Source organism: Ixodes scapularis, unplaced genomic scaffold (genome assembly GCF_016920785.2).
Source record: "Ixodes scapularis isolate PalLabHiFi unplaced genomic scaffold, ASM1692078v2 PGA_scaffold13__105_contigs__length_92229423, whole genome shotgun sequence".
NCBI lineage: Eukaryota > Metazoa > Arthropoda > Arachnida > Ixodida > Ixodidae > Ixodes > Ixodes scapularis.
Window position 1 is genome coordinate 50,910,331 of NW_024609839.1, and position 21,678 is coordinate 50,932,008.

The 21,678-nt window shown below is 47.1% G+C and overlaps 1 protein-coding gene across 1 annotated transcript in view; it reads right to left on the bottom strand.

The window, feature by feature from the left end:
* LOC120842308 overlaps window positions 1-16,919 on the bottom strand; it is a 53,729-nt gene extending 36,810 nt beyond the window's left edge. The window contains exons 1-2 of the mRNA XM_040213369.1: window positions 15,504-16,919; window positions 15,357-15,412 (exon numbers count right to left, since the gene is read on the bottom strand). Of these exons, the coding sequence (XP_040069303.1) occupies window positions 15,357-15,412; window positions 15,504-16,919 (1,472 nt within the window). The remainder of the gene's footprint in view (window positions 1-15,356; window positions 15,413-15,503) is intronic.
* Window positions 16,920-21,678: the final 4,759 nt, after the last annotated feature.

The following is a 21,678-nucleotide window of genomic DNA, read 5'->3' on the forward strand; positions in this document are numbered from 1 at the left end:
TCATAAAACAAATTTACAACGAAGAAAAAAAAAGAGCTATATTTACGGGGCGCGAAACGAATTTCGCCCGCGGGCCCTGCCACTGGTCACGTGGTAGACCTGTGCAGCGCCGCCGCCGTTGGAAGGGAACACTCCGGCGCGCCGCCGCCGTCAGTTTTTGACCGGCGCACAGGTCTGTCACCTGGTGTTTGCGACCTTTCAAGAGCTTCTTTTGGGCTCTAAAAGTTACTTATTAATCTTCGTCTTTTGTTGCACTTCAAACGAAGGTGAATAAATAACTTTTAAAACCCATTTGAAGCTCCCGAAAGAGCGCAAGCACCACGTGACGATAGCGGCAAGTCACGTGACCATAGCGGCCAGCTCCCGCGGGCGCTAAGCACAAACTCGTTTCGCGCCGTAAATATAGCTCCAATTTTTTTTTTTTCGTTGTAAATTCGTTTTACGACATTCCTTTTCCATCTAGGCTGTTCTAAAAATTTTATTTTTCCTTTGCATGTTCTTTTTTTTATATAAGTTGCGAGTGAGGTTTTGCAGCACATGTGCGTTGGCTGGAGCATTATTTTAACAACCGGAAAAAAATAGTGCAATGACGGAAAAGCTGTCTAATGGCGCCGGAGCGTAAGCAACAAGCAAAAAATGTGCGATAGCAACCTACGACTTTCGGTGTCTTTGGATAATGGGTAACAGCCCGCAGGGCTAAGAGGACGCAGATTTTCTCTCGGCAATGCAATTTTGCAAAAAAAGAAAACATGCAAACGGAGATATAAAGTGTGCACGTAAAGTTTTCAACAATGTGAAAGACCTGTTCGACGAGGATGAGGATAATAATAATAATATTAATAAAAATAATATTCAAGAATCAATACTCGGCTTTATTTGGTGCCTATATTGCGGTTTAATTCGATTTTCCAGAAACATGTCCGGGCTGTAAATATCAGGAAACATTGGGCTTTACTCTAAAACAAAGGGCGTCGACCCTACTTGTACAGCATACAAAAGACACGGCACGTTGGCTCTAGACATGATGACATAATTATGTGCAAGCACATATACGTTCGAAGCAAGTAGAGGGACGCCCCCTCTAAACCTCGTCTCTCTCTCTATTTCTCTCTCTCTTTTTTTGATACCGAGGGTTGGTAGGGTGAGAAAAAAAAGACATTTCTGCTCGACGGGTTGGAGCCTTTCCAAAATTCAGTCTGCTCACTTCACTGGCTATCATCATCGGAGTAGTGTTGGACATTTGTGAGAGCATGCTATAGACGCTTTACAGCAGCTGTGCATGGGCGCCGCCATAACTGACCTTCAGTTTTTGTTCCCTCTTATTCCGTTCGCTTCACTTCATCATTACCACAGTAGGACAGGTTATTGCGATTTTAGATGCTACTGTGTTCTTGTGCCCAGCGTAGGCCCTTGTGAAGACCCGTCAAGGCCCACTTCAGTGGCTCGGCATCTCGGTAAGACAAGAGAAGGGCAGCTATGGCGGTTCAATCTGGCGCGTGTGTAAAGCGTCTATACCTCATTATGGCTAGGCAGCATACATTCGTATAGTACTTTCTTCCGTAGCACTCAAAGCTAGAAGAAAATGGTCCCGAAACAACTGGTCCCAAGTACAAGGTAGAAAATAAAAAAAAATGGTCCCACGATAGCAGTGAAAATGAAGTACAGCAGGGTGAATTCATTGAATAAAATTATAAACTTCTTCGAGTAAAAATAAAATGCTTTTTTTTTTTTTTGCTTACGAACGAATTTACGCTGAGCCTTTTCATGCGAAATCATCAAATGGCATATTGGGTCATTGTAGTGTTTATAAAGAATGCAAGAAAAATTGCAATAGAAAGTAAGCAAACATTACTTAGATATACCCCCCGCCCCAGTTATTTCGTCAAAGTAAACACGGCAGTGAACCAAATATCATTTGTTGTTTACACGTGATCTAAGTATAGAAAATGCGGATTTTTGTTTCTATGCTACTTTACTAAATAAACCAATCATTCCATACTTTACCAAACAAATTCACCGCCTTATTATAGTTGTGTACCTATGTGAACCGAAATTTGTTTAAAAAGTCCATTTGCATGGGTGTTCAAATTAAGAGTGTAGTCACCTTCGGATTCTCCCTGTATATTTCATATGCTTCATTTTTATTCAACAAACATTGATCTAAGGATAAACATTTGAGACCTGATAATCTAGAACAAGTGACTGGAGTTAAATGTCCTTTGAATAAGTGTTCCGGGGACAAATAAGTGGCTGCGGTGAAAGTGCCAAATATTTCTTTTTTATTTAATAATTTAAATCATTGTTTATATCAAAGTGTTTACTCAATAAGAAGTCTCTAATGTTCTAGGTTTCAAAAATTTTCTGAAAAACGTAATTTCTCATCTCCGTTCTTGTTTTTCTTCGGTAGTCATCTACAGTGTAGCGTCTTCGGTTGTGCCAGACTCGAAGTAAAAATGGTCTGGAACGGTTGACAAACTTAAGGGGCCGAAATCACATGATATAGGGCTTCTAAACTCAGAATCTTATTCTCTTAAACCCTGATAAGCGGGCTTTTTAGAATACTACGAAATGTAATAGTGTATTCTTTTTTTCTTTTTTTTTTTTTAGGTTTGACATGGAGTATTTTTTTTTCTACTTGTGTTTCCCTAGCTTCCCCTTCAGCTGGAACAGAGATTCATAAAGAATATGACTGAAATGAAAAGACAAATGGTGCAAGTGCTCGCGGTGTTTTGACGAGACCAAGGAAATGAATCCAGCTCGTTTGTCGGCATCGATAAGCCTTTGAGGCCTCAGAGCACCCGTATTGAGCTCATGAGTCTGGTAAATCACACTGTTCGCTATTTACAAGGTGTCACAAAAAAAAATACAAGATTTTTTTTTGTTTTTGTTTTTTTTAATTGCAAAAATAAACTAGGCATCGCCGAACGTTCATTTTACGCCCAAAGATAGCTTTAGAGGTCACAACCAGATGCCAAAGTTTCAGCCTGAACGGACACATTATTCAAAAGTTATAAGTAGAGTTCCGTGTTTTCGGATAAATCCGAAAAAAATCCGAAAAATCACCCGCGGATAAATTTTCCGTCAATCCGGATTTATTCGAAAAACTCAAAATTTAGAGGTCGCAGCGACAAAATAAAGAGTAGAAAAGCCAAAGTTTTACAACTAAACTTTATAAGGGCACAAGGTTAGTGGTCCTGAGGTGATTCCACTTCAGTTTCCTTTGAAATTTCGAACTTCTGACAAAAAGGGGGTTTGCTTTTTAGCACGTCGAGGTTCCTTCGGGCCAGCGGGTCATGGCATCCGAACCTTATTTATTTTGTTTTCAAATTTTAAAATTTTACGCAGTAAAATAAACTCCGAATTTCAAAGAATCGGGAATCTAACAAAAATAAACTCCAATAAACCCCGAATTCCCGGCGAAACATAAACTCCGAAAAACACCCTCTGAATTTCTAGAAAAATAAACTCCGAAAACACGGAATCCTAGTTATAACTTGTAAGTGACCTGGGCGACGGGAAGCCGGACGCGTGAATCCCGCTCACGCATTCCAGAAAGATGGCCCCAGCAAAGAACGCACGCGCTACCGAGAACGAGCCCCTGATTTCGCTCGTGCGAGCTGATCCGTCAACCTGGGACCAGAGATCGCGGACCTCCGCTGGGGCGCTTGGATCTCCTGGGCGAAGCCGAACGGACCGTTGTGTCGCATGCAAGGTCGGAAGCGTGTGCCTCAATCTGTCGCGTGCGGCAATTCGGAGCGGCGTTCGGACTGTCGGATGGGACTATTCTGCCGTCCATGTGTCTCGCACTTCACACGACCGAGTTTGGCGAGAGCTCTTCGGAGAGCCGGAGCCGGACTTGCGTATTTCAATTTTCACGCAGTCCATATGGACAGTGTTGTCATCTTCGTTTTGCTTTGGAATGTTGTAGGCCCGGCCCCTCGCCGTAGTGGGTTGTCGAGCAGAAAGAGAAACATATGATTTTTATTGCCTTGACAACAAAACAAACACACACACACACAAACTGACACCAGAAATGGGAAAGGGGGAAGAAAAAACCTTGAAATTTCGGAGGGTGTTTCGACCCTTGAACTGAAAATGAATACTGTTTTATTTTTGTATTAGACTTTTCATCTTTCATTCTATATTTTTATTTATCCTTGATGGCGTTGCCTTTAAAACTGCATTAGCAATGACAGTATTTTAGTATTTATTAGCAGGACGTTATTGGCATTTTTAGAACTTATTGCCTTATTTCTTTGGTTCATAAACTCTGCTATCCACTCACCTCTGAAATCTCCTCGTGACCCTGGAGGTATTTGAAATTATTGAACAAATAAATAAATTCTAAATTAATTTAAACCTACGTCAGCACTCATTGATCGTCAAAATTATTAAACAAAAACAAGGTAATGTGGACCGACATTCGAGAGTTCATTATTTTGTATCACAAGATTGCTCTGCGTTCTTCTCACTGAGGCCAGGTCCCAGCGCCGACTTCTCGTGCTTGAGTGGAGTGTTTCCACTCAAGGTTGGCCCTTGCCACCTAAAAAGGTGAAAAGGGAAGGAAGAGAGTGTAGAAGAAAAGGGAAAGAGGTGGAAGGAAAAGTGAAAGAAGGAGGAAGAATGTAGAAGAGGCGACTGACTGAATCATCCTGGTCGGGCCAAGCCAGGACACCCATCTACGAGAAACAGGGGCCGAGGCGGTATATTGCCTCGCCCGGGGGGCCCAGAAGGGTCCAGACGTACCCCGGGCTCAGCTCAATCACCAGGATCCCCTTTTCCCCGGACACGGGTTAAGTCACGCACAGCCAGGCGTGGGTGAGCGAACCCACGTGGCTGGGGTCCGTGGTGACGCTCCTCAACAAGCACCTAGCACCTAAGGTGCAGGCACCCCCTGCGGGGCTTGATGTCTATGGAGACGCCACTCTCCCAACACCTGCTTTCACAGGTGCCCCCTGCGAGGTGTTCTTTCGAAGACATTCCTGACAGTCAGAACAAATTAAAATAGTGCGCATGGTTTTTGCATCGTATAGATACTTAACACACTCCCCAGATAGTTTTTTTTCAATTCCAGTAGCCTGATGTGACATATTTTTTGTTGCGAAATCATACATACATTGTAAGGTTACCTTTCATGTTAAGCTTACACCCTTAAGCTGACATGGCGGAGAATGCCATACGCTCGCGGAACCAATCAACTGCCTCCCCTCATCTCCTGACTCATTGCGCTTGGGTGTGGGCGAGAGTGTGTCACGTGGCAAAAGATAGGCGTATGAGTGGTCCAATTAGCTCGTAGCTTCCACTGCGCTGTCAGCTTCGGAATGAACAGAGCCTATTAACAGGTGCAATGCATTAATAAATTATCAACTTATCGCGCAAGACAAGCTGACTACTAACGCATTCCTTCTTAAATGTTGTCCTTTTAAGCATGGGTAATTATTAGCCTACATTTTTCTTATCGTACATAAAAAGGACAAACATGGCGATAAAATAAGTACCAACATCAAAGCGGTCAGTCTCTGCCATCTTTAGACGGTTTGAGACAAAGCTGATAGTGCAATATGAAAAGCGTCTCGCGATGCCATTGTTTGTCCAGGCTGTATGCTTGTTCGGTTTCGGAGAAGTTAGTGGCGCATGAAGGCGCAAGCAATCTATAGCTAACTAGGTGACCTTCATCTTCTAGGTTACTACAAATACGTCGCCGGAGACAACCATAACCTCTTTCTTCCTCAGGGATTGCCGAGAACCGTCGGAGCCCTCATCTGGTTTTTGAACTGGATTCACAAAAATGTTAGGGTCACTCCAAAGGAATAGTAGTGCTCAAATTGAAGACATTCGAAACCGTGACGTCAGAAGAGAGATAATAAAAACAACTTTAGACTTAATACGTTTTGTGTGCACTATAGGTAGGGTTCGGAGTTTTCGGTTTAAACCGATAAAAACCGATAAAAGTAAGCCGAATTCATTTTCGGAAATTCGGTTTTAACCGAAAAAGGTCAGTTTTTAGGTTCGGCATTTTCAATTTAAACCGTTAAAAACCGATAAAAGTACGTCGAATCCATTTTCTAAAATTCTGTTTTAACCGGAAAAGATCACTTTAACCTTCCAGTCGTACCGCAGAGCCGTGGCGAAAAAGTGGAATGACAGTGTCTATGGAAACGTGTCCGAATGTATGGGATACACGGATGCCATCACGACGTTTTGGTTTAATGTGCGCATGATCGATCGGAACGTGAAGTCTGGGGTGCTATGTTGCGCTTTTTGCACTCCCAGGAGACTTGGGAGAAGGAAGTGACGTCAACGACTAGAGCAAACGCAGATTGGATGTTGACAGAAGAAAACAAATCAACATCCAACCTGCATTTGCTGCGTTATTGGCGTCAGTTCCTTCTCCCTAGTCTCCTGGGAGTGCAAAAAGCGCAACATAGCTTCCCTGAAATTTCCCATGACTTCACCATGTACTCGTTGTAAGAAAAGGCTGACTTGATGCAAGCTCTGCATGTTATGTTGTGCTTCAAAACGTCCCACCATGTCCCTTTTGGCGGTCAGTGCCAGTCACAATTGGTTGATTGGCCAATTTTGGCTCAGGCAGCGCTTTATCTCCTCAGCCTGCCAGTATCCAGTGTTAGCGTTGAGAGGGCATTCTTGAAGCTCAGGGTCATATTAACAGGAAAGAAAAAGTGCGGATCAAGGAGAAGAACCTGGGAAAGTACATGTGTGTAGTATAATAAGATCACGTCATCCTGATATACAGAAGGTGAAGTTCCGTACTTTTGGGGGGCATAAGCTTCATATGTGACTTGTTTGTACTTCTGTGTTTTTTTCTTTATTCTTTTACAGTTGCACACATTTGCCAAATAAAGTGTCCATTTCTTTTTCAATATATATGTGCCATTATTCTTTGAGTGATCACAAATACCAGAGAAAAAAGGATCATCTGATCCGGCGTCCGTTGGTGTTTATTTTATATTCACCGAAAAAAGCCGATAAAATTTTGTGCGCATAAATATGCGCCGAAAAAAACCGAAAACTGAATTTTAAAATAAACACCGAAAAAAGTATGCCGAATTTCGAAAAAATAGAAACCGAAAACGCGGAACCCTAACTATAGGCGTTCAGAAGCGACCCGCGTGGACACCCGCTGACTTTGGTTGGCATCGGCCTACATTTGCTTGCAGGTGTTAACGTGATGTACCGGCCTATGTTTCTGACTTCAGATTAATGATGCGGCGCCGGCTGAGGAACAAGGCACAGGCAGGCGCCTCGCTTCTCGAGTAATGGGTAACTGCACATGCGCAGTGTCCACAGTTTCCCCCTGCAGCTTTTTCTTTGCTTTTTGGGACGATGCCCTTACATTTGACATCATCACCGCCAGTTGTGGCAAGGGCAAGGGAGACAAAGAGAGTATCAAATCATACCGACAAATCACAGTAACCTCAGTAATATACAGACTAACTATCCAAATTGTAAAAAGAAGAATGGAAGAATGGGCAGAGAGAAAGCAGATTCTGGGGGAGCTTCTAAACGGTTTCAGGAGGGATAGACGACTAGATGATAACTTATTCGTAATCACTTAGTGCAGATAGCAATGACAAGTCAAAGGCCATTAGGCGTAGCATTGTAGGACAAAGGGGCGTATGACAGTGTCAATCATAAAAAAAATAAATGCCGAATTAGAGCACAGCTCTTGAGGAGGAGGAGGGAAGGATACTGAGGGGAAGGTGTATACCCCTCGTCCTTCCTCCTCACCTCCTCATCCTGTCTGCTACCACTGCTACTCCTCCCTCAGAGCGGCATCGCCGTCGCCTTGCGAGGGTCACGTGACCTCACGAGGGTCACGTGACGTCACCGGCGTGACCCCTGTGAGGTCACGTGACGATGACGTCATCAGAATGACGCCATTATCATCGTGATGACGTCATCGGTGACATCACGCGTGACGTCACCAGTGGCGTCAAGTGACGTCATCGTCATTTATGACGTCATCAGTGACGTCACGCGCCCCATAATGCACCGCGCGGTTACGACGACGGCGACGGCGACGCCACTCAAGCCGGAAACGGGCGCCTAAGAGCTACGCTCTAAAACTCTGGGACCCACTGAAGAAATATGGGCTAGGGGGAACCATGGCCGGGTATATACGGAAAATAGGGTGGTTATAACATGGGAAGCTGAAACTACAAGACCAGCAGCAATAAAAAGAGGACTTAGACAGGGATGCCCATTGTCTCCCCTGCTCTTTATGATGCACCTCAGTAAGATGAAAAAAAGATTAGAGCAGTGCAACCTAAGTTTTGACCTGACTTACATGGAGGAAGGACATAAAGTAAATCAAGTATTGCCAGGGTTAATATACGCAGACGACATTGTACTCGTACCAGGAAGTCGTGAGACAATACAGGAACTAATTAGGATTTTCAGCAGGGAGGAGGCAGTTTAGGCCTAAACTTCAGTAGGGAAAAGTTGGGTATAATAGTTTTCAACGACGAGAAGGTGAAAACCCTGGAGATGCAGAACACAGTGATAGAACACGTAGAAAAGCACACATTTCTGGGAGTACGGTTAAATGAGGGAAGAAAGTACCTAAAAGAACATTAAGATACTGTAATAAAGAAAGGAAAACGAGACGCAGCTATTATAAAACGCAGGGCACTCTCGAACTATAATAGATATGAAGTCGTTAGGAGTGGCAGGACTGTCATTTGGAAATCCTATATTTTGTATGAGATCTGAAATCCAGGCAGGTTTAGAGATACAGCAAAGGAGTGTGGGTAGGTTGGCATTGGGGGCACATGGGAATACACCAAATGAAAGAGTAAAGGGGGGTATGGGTTGGGCATCTTTCTAGAGTAAAGGAGCGATCAGTAGAGTAAACTTTGAACAAAGAGTAGCTGAAATTAAGGATACACGGTGGGCAGCGAAAGTGTACAAGTATCTATATATGAAAAGTCTAATCACTAAGCGGACAAACATAACCCGCAAGCTGAGATCTAAATACATTCAACGAGATGGGGCCGATGAGAGCATGGCTCTAGAAAAAGGAGTAAAGGAAACTGGGAGGAAACTGTGGGAAGAGAGAATGCAGGGAAAATCAGCTGTAACAATATACAGGGCACAAAAACAAGAAATAAAGAAGGAGCAGTTGTATGATAATTAATTGGGGAGCTCAATGCTGTTTGAAGCTACAATGGGGGTGCTAAGAACGAAAACATATAGGGCTGAATTCCAGGAAATGACACTCTATGCGACGTATGCAACCGCGAAAGGGAAACTATTGAACATGTAATTTTAAGTTGCACGGGGCTTCGTCCCACTCGTTCGAAGGGGGGGATGACTACGGATTTGGAGGGGGCATTGGGATTTGCCTACATGAATGGACGAATTGATGGGGAATGAATTGCGGTGAAGATTATTGGAAAAGATCTAGGGAGGGGTGAAAATGCAGATAAAAATAAGCAATGGGAGCACTTTAAAAAAAAGGGTGGGGGGTTGAACACAATTTATACAAATTTAAAAAAGAAGGGATAACGAAATGTTAGGCTAGGTGGCGCAAGCTGCCGCCCGTTACAAAGGGTATAGCCATTACCATCCATCCATTCATCCATCCATTGTGTCTTTTGGAAATTTAAAAACAAACGATGTGTCACAGCATTCGACTATTTTTTTATCTTTTTTAGGAGTTTTCGTGAGGGAGCGCATCCGGTCGTTGGACTCCCCCTTGCCCCACGCGTTGAGCGGGAGAGCTGGGGCCATCGGCTTGGGCTGTTTCGCGGCCCCCGCTGATATTGAAAACCGTGGGAGAGGTCCCCTCTGGAGGAGTGCGCGGCGGAATGTTCTGTCCCAAACTCGGGCGGTTTCTTCCTTTTTTTCTTTTTTTTTTTTCTGTGTGTGTGTGTGTGTGTTGTTGCTGTTTCGATAAGAAAAGTAACGGGAAAGTGAGGACCTCGGCTTGGTTTCGAGCCGAGTCTAGGCAGTGCATGCGGAGACTGCACCGGGGGGTGGACACGACGTGAAAGTTGGGAGCGACAGCGGGTGCGGCGGAGGGCGGAACGCGGGAAGACCTCGGCGCGGCTCTGCAGGCCCCCAAGTGTGCGTGCTCGTGGATGAGTGTGGTGCCGAGGAGCATCGCACGGAGCATCCAAGCGCGCACAGACTTCCCCGTTTCGTCCAGCGTCGCACAGGGCCCGCGTCCCCCACACCACTCTCCGGACCCAGGTTCGGTTCACTTATTTTCGTAGAATTGTATAACATTTAGTGCTATCATTGTGTTATACCTTCGTTTGTTTGTTTGTTCTTGTTTAGTGTCCAGTGTGGACAACGCCTTTGAACCGTTGCTGCGCCGGTTTTTTTTTTTTTCTGTGAGTAGCACCTGAGCGCTAAGAAAAGCGGTGTGATTTTTTTTCTTTGAATTTCGTTGTGTAAAAGCGCCACGCGCGAGAAGGGAGGAGTTGGCTTGTGCTTGTTATTTATTTTTTTTTTTGCGTTTGGTGTTGCAGTTTTGAACGTGAGTCCAGTAAATAGTTCAATTATTTTAACGCAACGTCTCCGTCTCGTTCCTCGCCCCTCACAGTGAGTCCGTCCACCAGGGCGTGGACCTATCCTCCGGTCAGCGGTCCTAACAAAATTATAAATTTTGTTTGCATGGGGATCATTTGGATCTTCATTTTAAATTTTCCGAACCTGTGACAAACTGGCGTCCGCGACAGGACCTCCTGACCACGGTGACGGCTCAGTCCGTGAGGAGCGGGGGATGAGATTGAGGTCGCCTGGGCCGTAGGAAGTGCGCTGTGTGGCTGACGCCGTTGCGGGAGCTCAAAGCCAAGCTTTCCAACCGGTGGTATGGAGAAAGTCTATATCCTACGGTAAAGGGAACTAGAAGGGCCACTCGACCAAAACATGAAGCTTAAGGAGCTATTGGCCTTAGGGCAAGATTTGGGTCTCGATGAGGCTAGCCTTGAGGAGTGGTTACAAACTCAGCTAGGGACTGCTAAGGAGGACTTGGAATTAGTCCAAGACTGGGAGAGTGAACTCCTCAAAGGAGAATGAGAATCCCAAAACCGAGCAGATAAGCTTTTCGAGTACCGAACAAAAGCTGAGGCCGAAATTCGAAAGCTGGAAGAAACGTTAGAATTTTTGCGAGCCACAGACCATGAGAAGGTAAGCCTCGAGACGTCGAGGGAGAAGGCTCCGCAGGGCCTTTGGACCGAAGATGTGGACGTATTCACCAAGAAGTGGAACGTGGTGGACAAAGGACGAATGCGGGACGAAGTCTGTTGCATAGAAAGGACGATTCGACTGCTCGAGTCCGAGGAAGAAGCCCCAGAGAGGGAGCAGGGCGTGGCCCACATGGAGACCCTGACAGAGAGGGATGCTTCCGTGCCAAGGCCCCGAAAGTTGGACGAAGATGGGGTCCAGATTGAAGGGGACGGTCCGGAGAACCAGAACCCGGGCACCGGCTTCATTGAAAATACAGTCCGTCCCATGCTGACAAGAAGCGATCGCCCAAGAAGAGGCGCATCAGCTGGTCGAGGTCGTCGGGAAGTGAGGACTTGCCGGAGGTTCTGAGAATCGCTTCGGACAAGGACAAGAAAGGAACACTCCGGCCGCCCGAGCGAGAGACGTCCCGGAACGGAGCCCGCAACGAGCAAGGCGGCGGCGACAAAGACGACATCATCAAGGGGGAGCTTGCAGAGTTCAGAGCTGGCGGCAGCAAGGCAGATTCGCCCGCCAGCCAGCCGGCGACGCACAAGAACGGGAGGAGACACCTGGAGTCATGCGAAGGTCCACCGGTCGTCCAGCCGCACGGGCATCGAAAGCCGAGGTCCAAGAAGAGGACGGCGAGAGCCAATTAAAACGCGCGGGCCAAGAGAGCAAGGGAAGCGTCCTCGTTACGGAAGAGCAACAGCTTCGAGACCGAGAAAGCGTCATCTCCGAGTGTGAAGCCGACGGGGCCCCGAGAGACGACATTCAGGAGGAAGACAGAGAAAGAAAAGAACGACTCCAGTGTGAGGAGTGAAGTGATGAAGTCCAGCGGGAGTCTGCGGAAAAGGCTTCGAAGAGAAATGGCAGTCCAAGGCATCTGGCTGCTCTCAACAAGGGCAACCCGCACTAAAGACCGGAGTGCTCGCGAGCGGGACCCCGGAACAAAAGCTGCTCTGGAAGCAGCGGACTATGCGGCATTTTATGGAGGCGCAAGGACAACGGGGCATTCGAAACTAAGCAGTGCGGTGCGGAGGCCTAGGCTGGGAGGTTAGGCAGGAACCCTTTACTAGGCAGATAGAAAAAGGCCCATGAATATTTGTAAAGCGGCCTAAATGTAGCGCAGTGGTTCCTAACATGTTTTGATTTGTCACCTTAAAGTAATTGCCAGTTAATGTTGATAACTGGCATGTGGAGACCCTGCTCACGAAAATAATGGGCTACGTTCCCTTCTGGGTGCAGGCAGAGGTGTAGGCGGTTGTTCTAGGCGCCCTCTTATCCCTCGGCGATCCCGTTGTGTTACAAAAGAAAATAAGGAACGAGGGGGCTCTTTTAAAATGACTTGCCAGTACCTTTACTAAAGCATCGAGAAACGCGCGCTCCAAATTGGCCAATACAGATACAGCAGGCTTATTTATTTTATTTTTCCGTACGTACATTCTAGAGCGTAAATAAATATTGTCGCTGTCAGTGCACCACAAGATTTGGATACCGTTATGGCCGAAGAAGCCAACTAAAAGATGTTTCACACACCACCGTTTTCTTAGGTTCTCTTAAGGTACGTATAAAGGGCGATTGATACACTTGCATCGAGTCCGACCGAGTATAACTGCAACGATTTGCAACGTAAGGGTTGCTATAGCAACAGTCGCGTCGGCTCCAACAGAACGTGGTAAAAACAGGCTTTGTTGGAGCCGGCGCAGCTGTACGTCGCAAGCCGTTGCAGTTGTACACAGTCGGACTCGACGCAAGTGTGTGAATCGCATCAAATCGCCGAAACGTTCGTGTCTCAAATGTCGCGTGCCGGGCTATCAGATGTCCTGGTGAATTGTGGCTTAGCAGACGTAAGCTTTCGCAACGTAATGTAACGTAAGAAAACGGGGCTGAGTGAACCAGACCATCACGTGATGCGAACCCACTCAATTTCTCAAATAAATCAAACAGTTGTAGCGTGCGCTAACCATACGCCATGGTTCTCTGCTTTTGGAGGGTATGCCTTCAGATAGAACAACTTGTAACACGAGTTTTGAGGGCTAGTTGGTTCATAATAGACACGATTAAAATGGCGCAAACTTGACGGGGACGAAAAGAGGCACGCACGACAGGACTAGCGCTGACTTCCAACTAAGTGTATTGCATCATTCACCAAGCGATATATACTATAGCCTGCGGACATAAAAAACAAAGCGTACATTAAGATTGTACGTCTACCACGCGCCTATCTTCAGATAAAACCACCAAGAAACCATAATTTTTTGCCAACAAGAGACACTGACGGCATGCTGACGCACTTGTCTCCCGTATTTTTTTTTTTATTATAAAAAAACGCTTTTATAATTTTCCTTTCTGTCTTGTCATTGGCTCTCTTCAGGAACTTGGTCCATTTCAAAATCGGTTTACACCCACATTGTTTAACGTGCTCACCAAGATGGCCATCCAAATTGCTTCGTACCGAAAGATCATGCTGACGCGCTCTCTCATTGAAACAGCGACCCGTTTGCCCATTGCAAATGGGGCCACAGCTAAAGTGAATATATTCTAAACAACCCCACTCGTGCACTTAGTGTACATGACGGCATGTCTTTTTGCACACTGGGCACTTTAATGCCCAGTAAGTATGGGATATATCTTGAAACTTGCAAAGAACCGAGAAATGTAGATTAATGCCATATCTAACAGCTCTTTTTAAATTGTGCGATACCTTGCGAATATAATCCACAACTTGCACTCTTTTTTTTTTAGGATCTACGCCAGAGGATGTAGGCCGCGATCGCGTGTGTGACGGCATTCATTCGGCGTATATACTAAATCGTGAACCGTGCATCGCTAGGAAACTAACATTCCTGCCCCAAGACATCCACAAAGGCTGCAGTTTCCAAGCCAAGGTTTTGAGGACCTTGTATACACCCTAATCCTTCCAAGTTGCTAAGGACCTTGTACACCCTAATTTCTTTTGACAATGTTAAAAGCGGAACGGGAGGAAACGTAAAAAAAAGTAAGTTGATCACTCTGTCTAGACGTTTCTTAATTAGAACATGAGATGTATGAGCTTAACTTGCCTGGGGTGGCGGAGGTGGCTGGATGATCATCGGTGGCGGCATCATGATGGGCGCCGGAGGTAACAACGGGGGTGTTGCGATGATAACTCGCTGTTGGGGAGGAGCAAGCAGTGTCTCTATCGTAGTGCACGAATGAGCATGTCGGACCGGCGTGACCAGGTGATCGTGAACGTGCTCTGTTGAGTGAAGTGCCGTCAGCGAGCTGATCCTGCGCAACGGGCCATGAAACGAGGCTCCAGAACATATGGCTTGGTGCATGGAAGTTTGAGACGTAAGGGTGACGAAGGGATGATAGTGCATGATCGCTGGTACAGAGGCAAAACGATTGATACATGACCGAACCACTATGGGAGCCAAAGAGGAACTGAACGGCATGGCAGAATGCACGTGAAGCGATGATATCGAGGTATTATAAGCGCTCGGCATGCCAAAGGGAATTGGCGACGTTCTAGAGTCTGTGCGGACGAAGATGGTTCGAACGACCAGAGAGGAGGACGGTCCTGAAGACTCGGTCGTCTCAGTCGATTCGGACTCCTCTAAAGACGAGATCAATCGCCTTTGTCTACGGGAAGTCCTCTTCCGGCGTTCGTGGGTTCGAAAAAAGTATTTTGAAAACAAGAAGCAGATGATAATTATTAAAATGACGGAAAAGATCGAGAAAAGAAGCGTGGCCCAATAGCCTACGAGCTCAATGACAAAGCCCTTGCAAACGACATCCATGACCGAAGTTATAAGCTGAGAGACAATGAAGCACGGACCAATCACGTCGGGTTTAGATGCAGCCGAATTTTTAACATCTTGTGTCACACGTTTGACAAAACGCCTGAAGTACGAGGGCACCATCGGCACAAGCACTCGTTCAATGGAAGTCCTGGTGAGTCTAGGCATGATTCTTCGAGCCCAAAAGCTATGCCATTTGTCGTACATTCTCCTGGCAGTTCTTTGTACATTTCTGCGAGAGCGATTATCAGTGAACAACACATTTTTGATCGACAGCAAAAGGCGCTGGAAGGGGTCTTCATGGCTGGATAGCGAACCATTGACGATGGGACTCTGCTCACGAAGAGGCAGCTTTTGCAGCACCTCTTGTAGACTCACTTGTGGGACAGCAAGGCTGTGGTAATGAAAGGTGCGACCATGAGGTGGCACTGGTCCTAAGTCAAAGATTGAGACCGATTCATTTTGACATTTACTTGCGATCTCGCTGGGAATAATTTTTGACAAAAGCTGGCTTCTGTTGCCTACAGGCCACATTCTGTCGACGGCATCGTCCAGAATGGCATAATCTTTTTTCAAGTAAGGCCCGCAAAAGTGGCAATATCCGAGTGTGTTGTATACGGTTAAGTAAATCACGGTAAGGATGGCTAGAATTACAAATGCGGAGAAGACATAAGCTGTGACTATCAACATATGGCCTACGGAATTCGACACCTGACTCCGCTTCTGAGGTTTCACTGATTGGCGATGGACGGCAATGCCCGTCAGCAGACAAATTATGAGCAGTGCCAATGCCACGAAGAACAACGCCACCAAAACCAAAAGCCAAACGACTGCTTTTTCCGTTAAATATTTGTACACGCCATGATATTCCTCAAACCCTTGTAGCTTCATCTGGAGCATGTCAATGCTGGTGTACGAAGGACTCACGTCCACGTCACTGGCGTCGAGCGTCGACATCGAGTCTGCTAAAATCTCCAGGAGTTTAAGCCGATATGGCGCAGTAGTCCGGGAAACAGCCTGGACGACGTTCCTGAAGAGTTCCTCATTGTCTCTGTGAACGCGAGCACATTGGTCGCCGATTTTTCTGAATGTGACGCCCAGGCGACGATGTCCCGCTGCATTTAACACGCGGCCGAGGTAGCGGTGGTCCATCGCACAGTCCCGGGCCATGTGGTGCAAGGGCACCCTGGCGTCCTCCATCACGCTGCTGGCGATAAACTTTTCAAAGGTCCGGTCAAAATCGGGGCCAAGTACCCTGCTGACGTTATGAAAAGGTAACTGTGTTTTGCGACTCTCCGCAATTTGACCCAACGTCAAGTTCACAAAGAGTTTGAGGTTTAAGAAAGTCGAGTTGTACAAGTCGGGAGCCCATTCCTTCAGTGCAACGTTCATGGCCTCTCTCGTGATGATGAGCCAGACCAAAAACATGACGCACAGAGTAAACAGAACCGTCAAACTGATGGCATAAAACACGAAAGCCAGCATGTAGTTCTCGGTGACTCGCTGCTGGCGGCGCGCTCCACAGAGACTGGCGAGACGCATGAGGAAGATAACGACGATGACGACTATGAAAACACCCAATGCTACCCATAGATACATAATAAAGGAGCTGATAGCACTATGATTGGATTTTATGTAGTCTCTAACGGTGTCATAATCGGGACTGAATGAGGTCAACTCCAGAAGGGTGGCGTCGGTGGGGGTGTCGGCAAGGCTATCTAAGATGCCTGCACCTACGCCGGATATTAGAGGGCTGGAGCCGCCATCGGTCACGGGAAACGTTACAGAGTCGAAAATGAAACTGCCCTGGTTGTGAGCCGATGCAGACGTTGTTGTTTCAGAAGCTGCAGACGTGTTTGCCTGAGCCTGGCAGCTGCAGCCCAGCCCCCGGCAGATGAATACCACCAGGAGCAGGTACCCGCCGCTCGTTGCTGACACCATGGCTGTAGCTTCCGGTCCTGGGGAGTTCTTTACTACGCACCGTGGGAGAGGAACATAATTTCAGGACTACTGGCCCACGGGTCCGATCGTGCGCTCGTTCGATGTTTTTTTCTTCTTCACAGCAAGCGGTCTAGCGTCGCGCGGAGGACACGGGCACATAAAATAATACAGGCGTAAAAAAAAAAAAAAGTTGTCTTTGCAAGGATTTTTTTGTTCTTACACAGTTAAAAAGAGCCACCTAAAAGTTGTTGGCGAAAACAAGTATGGTTTATGGAGAGAAATATTAGTGGTCGACTTTACTTCGAAGTAGTAAGGGCAGCGAGCAATTTTCATAAAATCGTGATTCGAAAATTTTTTAAAATTTAATTTATTGTCAAAACTGCTTAGTTCCGTGCGCGGGGGAAAGAATAAAGACTATTCTCAAATTCATTAATTTGCATAAAATCATATTCGCACAAACTCCTAAACCGGCTTCCTCTTATTTTGATTCCATAAAGATCAGTGAGATTCCTGTGGTCATCATGGACTTTCCGAGCTTTTTCCATGCTACAGCCCTCTGTTTGTACCACTGATCTCTACTATAGGGGGCTGGATGGCGCTTAGCTGCTGTCCGAGCCCGGCGCGAGTGAAGCCACCGGAAGTTCGATGCTTGTCCCGGAAGTCAGGGGGTGCTGGGCTTCCTAGTGCATTCAGTCGATAATTTGGACCATGCTTTTTGGTGTCGTTGATTGGGTTTTAATAATCCCGTTCTGGATTAAATCCCGGGAATGAGGCATTTGAACTTGTGACATATTCACACTTGATCAACTAGAATCTCAAAAATTTCACATAAAATTACTTCCCATGATACTTCTCTGGTCTGCATGCGCTATTACTGTGCAACAAGCAGGCTCTCTTGAGGGAACAGGCGACAATCCAGCGCCCTCGACGCTTTTCGAACCAGAACTCGGAAGGGTTACAAAGCCTGCCAAGCGCTCACTTCCGAGACAAGCCGCTTACTTCCGGTGGCTTCATACCTGTTTGTTCAATGTAAAGCCCCTTGATAAAAGCGCTTTTTACAAGTACCGCCAACCATTGTTGTGGAAGCGCGCGAGAGACGTGCCATGAGCGGGTGCTCCGCCGCCATTCGCTTCCAAGGCCCGCTCATTTCAGTGCTGCGCCGCCATTTGCTTCCAAGGGCCGCTCGAGGCATGGGCCTCGTGCACTCGCGCATTTGACGCTACTTGCAAGACGAACGCAAACACATCGAGGGGCTTTAGTTCAATGCGCCATCCAGCCCCCTCTAGTGGAGATCAGTGGTTTGTACACTTTCTCTTCTTGTCCTCCATTTCTTTTTTTTTTTTTTTTTTTGGGGGGGGGGGGGGCATTTTTTTTTAAACGCACTTTTAAATCTTTCAGGGATCGTAAGAATGAAGGAATTCAATTTATTTGTAAATCCATAACCTTAGAACCGAAGACCGTTAAACTTCAAAGGTAACCTTACCATTTTTATTTTTCGTTATTTTGTTCTAAAGGGGCAATGCAGCAATTTTCGTACCTTCAGTAAATATCGTTTACCGTAATATCCCGCAAATAGCCCACCTAAAATCGAGAGCAAATCAGGCGAAAATGAAGATCGGCTAACGATCCGTGTAAAATAAAAAAAAGTACAAAAAACAACAATTTTTAGATCATGTTTTTCTGTCAGACATTTTATCACGGAGCGGGACAATGAAGCAAAGATGAATGTACTTACTAGTCAACAATGTTCCCCTTGCCCTCAATTGCCCTCCTATCACGTTCCACCTTCCTTTCTCTCTTCGCCTGGCGTTGCCTTCGTCTGCACCGCACATATATTGACGTAAGAAATGGCATAGTATGAACGGGCCTTAAAGGGACCTTGCAAGGACTTTTTTACTGGTTTCTAGTTTGCACCGAACCTGAGCGCATTGAGCGTAGTAACTTAATGAAACTTTTATTTTCTTAAATTCCGCTTTATTTTAAAATTTATGGGCAAATTAAAATTACAAAACAGGCATAAAATAACCTCCTTCATGACGTCCTTGGTTGCTTGAGTGGTCGTGAACTAGACGAGGGGTAGTGAGCTCAGCGAGCGCTCACGGCTGCCGCACTCCGTGTCGACGGCTCGAGAGGGCGCGATACTAAAGCATGTTCTGGATAGGCTGTATGAAGCGGGCAGCCAGGGCGGCTTGCATTGCATTTGCTGTGCGATTAAACACTAATTCGGCATGAGACTCTATTGATCAGAAACGACAGCAAACACGGGGTAAAGATCAGTTCAGAATGGGAGCCACTTCGCGCTGCCATACCGCCAAAAGACCAAACCGCAAGCCAAAGCTGCTCGCCGAAGGCCTTGGAAACGCTCGGAACCAGTCGGATCCTCCAGTCCATACGACCGCAGCGCCGCCGCGTACATCCGGGACCTTTCTACGCCCACCACTCGTTGGTGCCTGATCCCAGTACACCTTTCTAGTATGCTCCGCCTTATCAACCGCTTGGTGGCGGGTATGTCGACGGGTCATTTCTTGTTTCCGTACTTTATGAACTGCATTTGTTTATTTTCTGATCTAAAATACTGAACAAAAACTAATTTTATAGATAATTGAAACGGTTCGGGGGCGATACTTATAGGTGACATTCACTTGACGTCACTCGCTAGGTTCGCTGCCATCGCCCACCACGGTCGCCATCTTCGAGGTCTCTTGCTATCGCGAATGCCATATGGCCGGACCTTTTGAGCGTGGTTTAGCAGGATCTTACAACTTTAAAGGGTCTTTTTGATCGAAACTAGGTGTTATTCTTATACTTTGGTACTTTTGAAGCGCCTTGGGAGTATTTTTTTGTGTGTTTTAGTTCGTTTTTGTCGCTATCGAACTTGTTTACCGCGGCCGCGTTGCTCCCTCGGCTCCATGAAGCGCTCCGTGTCGCCCGCCGTGCCGACGGCGGTAGCTCTTGCAAGAACTAATTTTTCTACTTTGGTGCTTTTGTAGCACGGTGTGATTACTCTTTGTTTTGTTTTGCTAGTTTCTTTATTGTTTTTCTCTAGCAGATTTTCAATACTACGGCCGTGTAACCGTGTTGCTCCATCGCCGCTGTGTCGTACATACGTCGTGCCTTCGGGGTTCGTTCCTAGGCAGAAACATACCGTGCGGCTCACAGAGTGCGCAGCTTATGAAAAATGCATCGCATTTTTCATTAGCCAAAGCGATTTAAAAACCGCATGTAAGCGATTTCGCGAGCGGGAAGACAAGCGACGGCGACCCGCTTCGCTGCCGCTCGGTCACTCGCGCGACGAGGCAAACCGCATGAAAGCGACGGGAGCACACGACCAAGGCGATGAGCGCTATGTTTTCTAGAATGCCTTCATGCGGTTTGCCACGTCGCGCGAGTGACCAAGCTACAGCGAGGCGGGTCGTCGTCGCTTGTCTCGTCGCTGTCGCTCGTCTCGTCCCGTCGCTCGCCAAATTGCTTACATGCGGTTCAGCCTTTACACACGGTACTCGGCGGCAACAAGGAAAACGGCAAGCCCCCGAGACCAACTTTTCTTCTCTCTTCTGTTCAACGAAGCTTCAAAGATATGAAATTAGCACACACTAGCAGCGGACGACCGCGTAGCGTATTCAAGCCAGTCAAACCGAGACCTCGAAGATGGCGGATCGACGGTGGCGCTCCCTGGCAAAATCGAACCTGCAGGCTCAGTGAATACCACCTATATTTTGTATCTCGACCAGGGTGTAAGATAGACAGGTGGGGAAACGAGAGCCAAATCGACCGCATTGTGTCCCCCTCGGCTTTCTTTTTTTTCTGTGGCGCCATCTATGTGGAGCACCGCGAACTCTCACTCCGAATGGGCGACCGGTGGCGACCGGCTAAAGTAACGGAGATGGTTTCTCGTCGATTTTCAATGAAGGAATGTCGTGCTCTCGGTTTATTTTGTGCGCTCTCCCATCGAGTTCAATGCAAATCCGATTCCGACTTTTTTTTCCTCTCGCCGCAGCGCCATCTGTCGCAAATCGGGGGTACCCGCAAGCAGACGAGTACACAATCCGGTCACGGCGCTGCGTTAGGCTTCTATGGGCCGTTTTCCCACCTGTCTATCTTACACCCTGATCTCGACTAAAAAAATAAAAGCCGTTTAAAATCCCTGTAACGCCGAATTGGAGCGCAGCTCTTGAGGAGGAGTAGGGAAGGGTACTGAGGGGGGTCACGTCACCTGCGGGTAGTCACGTGACCCCGAGGGGGTCACGTGGTCTCGGGGGAGGGGGGTCACGTGACCTCGGGGGATCACGTGACCTGGGGGGGGGGGGTCACGTGACCTCGGGGTGGGGGGGGGGGGGCACGTAACTACCCGCAGTAGTAAGCCCAGGACCTGTAGTAAGCCCAGGACCAAAGACGTCACATATCGCGCGCTTTAGGCAACACGGGTCGCCCCCGTAGGTGGAGGTGGTTTCCGCGTCGTCCGGTTAAAATATGATGGACTGATATTTAGTTACTCTCTCCGTGCCAGGTTGTTTCTTTTTGTGTAAACCGAAACCGAAACTAACTCAAGCAACGTTTCCTTCTGTTTGCGTGTGTGTGCGTGCATGCGCGTGCGTGTGTTTGTACGCGCGCGTGTGGATGCGTCCGCGTGCTTGCGTGTGTGCGTTTCTGCTTGTGCGTGCGTGTGCGTCTGAGCGCGGGCGTGTGTTTGCGCGCGTGCATGCGTGTGTACGTGCGTGCGCGCGTGTATGTGTGTGACTGTGAGCGCGCAAGCGTCTGT